Here is a 7,450-nt window from a genome sequence, read left to right on the forward strand (position 1 = left end):
CATATTTACCACTTTGGGGACAATTGCCTTCTTTTGCTGCTCTTGCAAATTGAAGCATTGACCCATTTGTGGTATTTCCACTGGTGCAATTTGCCAGTACAAACCCCCTTTTCTTTGCCTTGTGATGAACCCTAATAAATCCCCCTGCTTTGGAATATATTTCTTTGACAGCAACCAATGATTCATGCCAACATCTCTGTTGGTTGTGACTAATAGCCCATAGGGTTTCTTATTAATTCTGTGTTAGACTTTGCCGGTTTCTTATTCTGTGCAATGCTGTGCAATGAAGAACTCTTTGTATGCCTTTATGGTCTCTTGTAGGTTGCAGCCCTGGAGAGACAGATATTTGACTTCCTGGGTTATCAGTGGTTGCCGATCCTGGCCAATTTTTTACACATTATGGCCGTCATTCTGGGTGTCTTTGGCACCCTTCAGTACAGATCCAGATACCTCATGCTGGTAGGTATTATGTCCTGCTCTGTGATTTTTTTGCTTATTTTTTCAAAATAGTGAAATGTGTTGGATTGTTGCTTTGTGTATTAAATCTGTTGTATTGCCACAGCCAGTTTCTTAGCACCATGAATGCATAAAACTAGATTTCCAATCAGATACATTTCATTGAAAATTAAAATAATTAAAGCTCCCTTTTTATGACCCTGTAATCAGTGGCTCAGCGGTTAAAGATGTTGAGCTGGAAGTTGACAGCCTGGGTTTGAGACCCGAACTCCATACAACGGGTGAGCTCTCGTTACTTGTCCCAGCTCCTACCCACTTAGCGGCTGGAAAGCATGCAAATGCAAGGTGATTAATGGAGACCACTTTGGTGGGAAGGTAACAGTGTACCATGTGCCTTTGTTGTATAGCCACATGACCATGGAAAATGTCTTCAGACAAATCTGGCTCCTTCAGCCAAGAAATGGAGATGAGTACCGTACTGTAGAGTCGGACATGACTGATAAAGAAACCTTTACCTTTAGCCCCTATTCACAATAGAGTTGGGGTGAGTGGATGGAGCTGAGCATTTACTGGCCAGATGCCCTTCATAATGCCTATGTAGAGTTCGCAGCAGATATTTTTTCTTTGCCCCCTAGGAGAGAAACATCTGCTGCTACCTAGGATTGAACTCTCAACCTTCCGAGTGGGAGGCGAGTGTCATCATCACTAGGCCACCACGGCGCTCTAATCAAAATTAAAATAACTGATGTTAAAAACCTGAATAAACTGTGGGTTTTTAGAGCCCTGTCAAGAGTGATTTGATGATTAGTTGTAATACGTACTATGTATAAGATAGAAACCTAATGTGGGACAATAGCATCTATAACTGTAACATAGAGTGCAGAATGATTGGGCATCTTGCAATATTGTGTTAATCATAAAGCTGCCCAGAGTCACCTTGTGGCAAGATCGGTAGTGAATAAATTTAATAAATAAATAAAATAACAAAGTAATGCCCAAAGCCTCTCTGATTTTGGCAGTTAGGCTTTAATGTTTAAGAAGGTCAACTTGTTTTAGGAATCTTCCTTCAGATTGTTAAGTTCAAGTCTTCAATGTGTATTGTGTTTCTGCAGCTGGATGTGTTTAGGGGTAAGAACAATGGAGAACAAGCATATATCTCCAGTTGTTTTAGTAGTTTTTCCCATTGTACAGCTTCAACCTGCCTCTTTCTCTCCTTCACTAGTATGCTGTGTGGCTCGTAGTCTGGGTTGGCTGGAATGCATTCATCATCTGTTTCTACCTGGAAGTTGGACACCTTTCACAGGTAATTACCTCTCTAATCACACCCAGAACTTGCCCTTCTCACGCCATCAGTCCACCCAACAGCTTTCCATCCATCACCTTTCCAGCAGCAATTGCTCCTTGGGAAAGAGATTAGAATTCAGGAGAAGATCGCAGGTTGTAAATGCTTCCAGGTTCCTTTCAAATTAACTCTCCTCCCCCCCCATCCCAACCCCAGCAACTTCTTCCAGTGCTGACATTGTAGGTCAGATTTGGCACAATACTGGGAGGCCACTGGGAGACTTGCTGTGTTGCTCTGTATAATAAATAAATGAGGGCTTGGCCTCTCCAGGTGTTCAGGCTGTGTGCTCGCTCTCTCCCCCCCTTCTCTCGCTGAGGCCTTTCTCTTTTATGGCCTGCACAGGTTTTGCAAGTAAAGACAAAGCTCTGTTTGAAATGCAGTGCTCACATAGCACTTTGGCAGAAACAGTTCTGTTTTGTAAACAGATGGGTTGATCCACAAGGGAAGATGGGGGCTGGGAGGGAAAGAAGACAAATCAGGCTGTGTTTATACTGGAGTAGTATAAATGCATTGGGAGTGTGCGTGTCTCATACTGCTCACCAATTAAATCAGGAGATAATCATTGTGAATTCAAAACACACTTTTATCAGGATTATAGATTCCTGGATCTCGTATGTCATTTTGGGAAAGGCATTGCTGTCTGTTTGTGGTGGACAAGGGAGAATGCCTCTTCTAATAACTACTCCATTGTTTCTGTCAGGTGCAAATAACTAAGAGCATTTGTTGAGTTTGAAGCACAGAACAGTTACCTATTTACAAGAATCTAGTCAACTAATGGTCAAAGCTAAGTTGGTGCTAGATAAGTGTCAATGGAATTCATGGGGGAAGGAGATAGACTTGGGTCTCTTGTGGCAATGCAATGACTCCAAACTGATGACACATTTAACTCTGCCTTCCAATTCAGCCTGCTCTTCTACAGTTTCTCAACCTTAGCAACTTTAAGATACATGGACTTCAGCTCCCAGAATTCCCTAGCCAACATGGCTGGCTAGGGAATTCTGGGAAATGAAGTCTACACATCTTAAAATTGTCAAGGTTGAGAAACAGTTTTATTCCAAGCACATTGTTTATTTTTCTAGCATTGTTATTGTCATCGTCATCATTATTATTTAAACAAAGACTATGCCATCTAATTCTGTGGAACAGTTTATAAGAACCAGAAATTTTGAAGTCCAATGTATATTGAACCAAATTCAGGGCTAGAACAGTATATCCAGTCATTTCTCATGTCTGAGGCTGACACAACAATCTCGTTAATGTCTTTTAAAGTTTGAATTAGGGGTGAATGAGAAGTATGAATGCAGAGTTTCCAGGTCCTACTTCTCAAACCCATAAGCAAACCAGAATGCAGATATCTGGGGTTTTTTCTCTTTTATGGTGGCATGGGAAAAGATGAGCATATGTTAATTTCAAGGAGGAAAGTATTTGCAAGAATGCCTCACGGTAAGGAAAAATTGTGTGATAATTTTCTCCAACACCAAAGTTGAAAAGCGTCAATGCTCTTTCCATCTTTCTTTGTTAAAGTCCAACTTTTGCTTGCCTGGAATGCCACAGAAAATATCCCGTGGCTTGCACAACTGTGATCTTGTAGGTGCTAGAATATATCTTCCAAGGCCTTCCTGGCTGCTTAGCGAAAAAGAGTGCAAATAAAGTAAGGCAAGCTTTCAGAAAGAATATGCATCTAAAACAGCGTGCACAAACACACACACACACACACACACACACACACACACACACAGAGGTCTCCCCAAAGTCCCTCCATGCCAACCTGGAAAAAGAATCCCTTAACCAATTCTGTGAAGTCATAAGGACAATGCCGCCCCCATCCCTCAAAATAAATGTGAATCCTTTCCAGGTGTAAATAGACTAGACTATTATGCAAATAATCTCCTTTAGATTCAAAAGGAGAGACTAAATCCCTTCGCAGAATTTTTTTCTTTTTTAGCTAAACATATTGATCAGAGGCAGTCAGGCTGGAAGGGAGCCCCAAAGTGGCCTTTGCTGACTCTGTGTTTTCTTGTGTCTGATAGATGGAGGGCAGGGAATAGTGGTGGAATTATAAGATAGCTGGGTTCTAATTTATCTAATTTGTCACCTGATCATTCTCCAAAAAGTAAGAATGTGGATGCATTGTATGCACTTCCTAGTAATTGGATAAGACAACAGTTTGTTATCTTACAAGGTAGTCTACAAATTAGAGATCCTGGCTTGCACACAAGGCACTAAAACTGACCAGTACTGTTGTGGTATGGGTAGGGGTAAGGCTGCTTATGCAGTCTACTCATTTATTATCTTATTGAAAAGTATTATGTGAAAATCTTGATTGACTTAAGCTATGATGTGCAACAAATGTCAATATTTATAAGCTCATTAAGTCAGTGGTCTCTGCAAAGTTCAAAATTGGCAGATAGTGGATCGAGTATCACAATGCATACTGTGTTCTTTTGGTTTGTACTGTGATGTTCTGCCCATCATCTTTCCAATTTTAACACTCCATCACACTGGATATCATTGCTTCTGATGACTGTTTTTCTTTTCTTTGCATGGCATTGCTTACCTCAAAGGGATTATGAGTATGTATATATTCTCCATCTTTGTAGCGGTCCAAACATCACTGTTGAATTCATCTTTCTCCCATTTCTGTAGGATCGAGACTTCATCATGACCTTTAACACATCACTGCATCGCTCATGGTGGATGGAGAATGGTCCTGGTTGCCTGGTGACCCCAGTGATCAACTCCAACCTAGCCTTAGAAGACCATCATGTCATCACAGTAACTGGATGTTTGCTTGATTATCAATATATTGAGGTGGTGAGCAGTGCAATGCAGATATTCCTTGCGGTAAGTAAGTGGCATCAGTAGCTCTTCTTGGATGGTTTGGCCTCTCCATTACTTCTAAAAATAAACAAAACAAAACTGAGGCAGTAAAGATTCTACTGTCAGTTTTTGCTGCAGAATTCATACCCATTTGAACAACAAAAAAACCCCCCTTTGCTCCCATTTGATCTACAAAGTATACACAGTATCTATCAAATATGGACATCGGATTCACCTCCCTTTGTGCTCTTCAGGCTTTCTACCATTTTTTAAAATTAAAAAAGCAGATATTTTCATTTTAAAAAGTTAAATGGGAAGCTGACATTTTGTATCTCCAATATCCCTCTGTCAGTCATAACCTTCCCCCTGAAGTTTACCTTGGCCCTTACCCTCCTAGGTTTTTGAAACACTATTAAAACTGACATTTCCAGCATGGCTTTGGGACCAGAAATGCGCTATTGGATCTCTTCTCTGGTGTTTAATGTTGTCTAGGAGTCCTGTTAGCACTGCCTAGGGTATTTTGGTATACATTTCTTGGGCATGTGTTTTTAATCAGAATACTGCATTGGGTACATATGCTGCTCAGAGTCAGTGGCATATTAAGCTGAAGGAAGTGAAGGAGGGAGGGAGGAAAAAGTGCTTCTCCACCTTCAATGGATTGAATTAAAAGACTGATGTCAGCCTTCTCAGGTGGACCCGACAGAGAATACAGCCAGATGAGCTAATTCTACTTAAGTGTCAGACTAAAGGTAAAGGTTTCCATGTCAGTCATGACTGACTGTAGGGCAGGGTGCTCATCTCCATTTCTTGGCTGAGGGAGCCAGCATTGTCCTAAGACAATTTCTGTGGTCACATAGCCAGCATGGCTATATGTCAAAGGCACACAGAACGCTGTTACCTTCCCACCGAAGTGTTACCTATTTATCTACTCGCATTTACATGCTTTCGAACTGCTAGGTGGGCAGGAGCTGAGGCAAGTAACGGGAGCTGAGGCAAGTAATGGGAGTCGTCTGGTGCTTGGGTCTCGAACCTGGGCTGTCAGCTCTCCAGCTGACAAGCTCGGTGTCTTTAACCGCTGAATCATCGCTCATCAACATTAACAGAATCTTGCAAGTCTGAAAGTACAAACCTTCCGAGCCTGATCACTTAGGGAGGCTTTCCTTCTGAACCTTTCTCCACCCACAGGGCAGCTGTGGCTTTGCAGTCTCTTATTTGATCGTTCCCTTAGGCAGCATCTCTTTTCCACATCTCCCAAGGTCATTCGCATATACCATCATAGATGGAGCACTGATGATTCTCAGCAGCTCCAGTCAACATGGCTACTGGTGATGGATGATAGGAGCTGTGTTTCAGAAAGCTTCTTGTGGGCACAAGTCCCCCTCCCCTGCATAAAACTGTATGGTTTCGCCAGTGTACAAACCATACAGCCTGTAATATTACATGTCATGTGAACATAGCAATTGTGCTGTGTTAAGCAGGTTTAAGGATTACTTTGTTAAATGAAGCCCAATGACAAAGATTAGTCAGAACTGCTTCCTGGTAAAACTCTAAAAATTTTCAAGTTCTGAACATCCTTTTCTCTTTCCCTTTGCAACTTTGCAACTTTGCCTTTAACTTTTTTTATTCCGAGGGCAATAAGTGGTTATGTTGAGCTTCACAGTTGGCTTACTTTTTTGAGAGTTTTAAATTAGTCAGCCCACCTCACCCATTTGGTCTTGCTCGTGTTTCAAATTTTGTATCTAAAGAACCAGCATGGTCAAAAGTAGTTTGAGACAGCAGCGGAGATATAAACGGAAGAAATAAACTTGGCTGCCTGAACTTTTCTCTCATCGGTTTAAATGGTTGAATCCTAGTGTGATAATAATTGGTGCATTTCTTTGCTTTCAAACAATTAATTCATGTTTCTCTCTTTTTCAAAACACATATTTTGAAGCTATTCGGATTTGTTTACGCCTGCTATGTCAGCAAAATGTTTATGGAGGAGGAAGACAGTTGTAAGTATCCAGTTATCACACTGAATAAGTAGGAGTATTGTCCCTGCTTGAAATATTAGGGTGATGCAGAAGTGGCTTGTCACTGGGGCTGCCAAATTTTTAAGAATTCGGTCAGGCATGAGAAGACAGCAAATAATTTTTTCATATTCCAGTTTCTGCTGCTTAAAGGTTGTCCTTCTTTCTCTCTCTCTTTTTTCCCTTTCTTATTATGTGTTTATATAAGTTTATGTGGATCTTAATAGAGGTAGTCCTTGACTTACAACAGTTCATTTAGTGACTGTTCCAAGTTACAATGGCACTGAAAAAAGTGACTTATATGACTGTTTTTCACACTTACAAACATTGCAGCATCCCCATGGTCATGTGATTCAAATTCGGACGCTTGGCAATTGACTCATATTTATGATGGTTGCAGTGTCTTGGGGTCACATGATCCCCTTTTGCGACCTTCTGATGAACAAAGTCAATAGGGAAGCCAGATTCACTTAACAACCCTGCCTGAGCTGGCCGACGTAATAGCCGGGGTGGCGGTTGCGACCCCCAGACTTATGGTCATGGGGGATTTCAACCTGCCATCGGTGGGCGAGGCGTCGGCGGCAGCTCAGGAGTTCTTGGCTTCCATGACGGCCTTGGACTTGACCCAGTTGGTACATGCCCCCACTCACACGGGGGGGACACACACTAGATCTAATTTTTATCTCTGGCCAGTGGCAGAATGATCTGGAAATGGGGGAGGTAGTTATTGAGCCCCTGTCATGGTCAGATCATTCACTCCTGAAGCTGGATTTCCGGACCGCTCCCCCCCGCCGCAGGGAGACGGAACCACAAAGATGGTTCC

General features: G+C 41.9%; 1 protein-coding gene across 1 annotated transcript in view; it reads left to right on the forward strand.

The window, feature by feature from the left end:
* Nucleotides 1-384: 384 nt before the first annotated feature.
* NKAIN1 (sodium/potassium transporting ATPase interacting 1) overlaps nucleotides 385-7,450 on the forward strand; it is a 10,881-nt gene continuing 3,815 nt past the window's right edge. Inside the window, exons 1-4 of the mRNA XM_015822179.1 lie at nucleotides 385-459; nucleotides 1,679-1,759; nucleotides 4,445-4,642; nucleotides 6,552-6,612. Coding sequence (XP_015677665.1) covers nucleotides 400-459; nucleotides 1,679-1,759; nucleotides 4,445-4,642; nucleotides 6,552-6,612 — 400 coding nt within the window. The 5' untranslated portion in view covers nucleotides 385-399. The remainder of the gene's footprint in view (nucleotides 460-1,678; nucleotides 1,760-4,444; nucleotides 4,643-6,551; nucleotides 6,613-7,450) is intronic.

Source organism: Protobothrops mucrosquamatus, unplaced genomic scaffold (assembly GCF_001527695.2).
Source record: "Protobothrops mucrosquamatus isolate PMUCROS unplaced genomic scaffold, P.Mucros_1.0 scaffold1486, whole genome shotgun sequence".
Classification (NCBI taxonomy): domain Eukaryota; kingdom Metazoa; phylum Chordata; class Lepidosauria; order Squamata; family Viperidae; genus Protobothrops; species Protobothrops mucrosquamatus.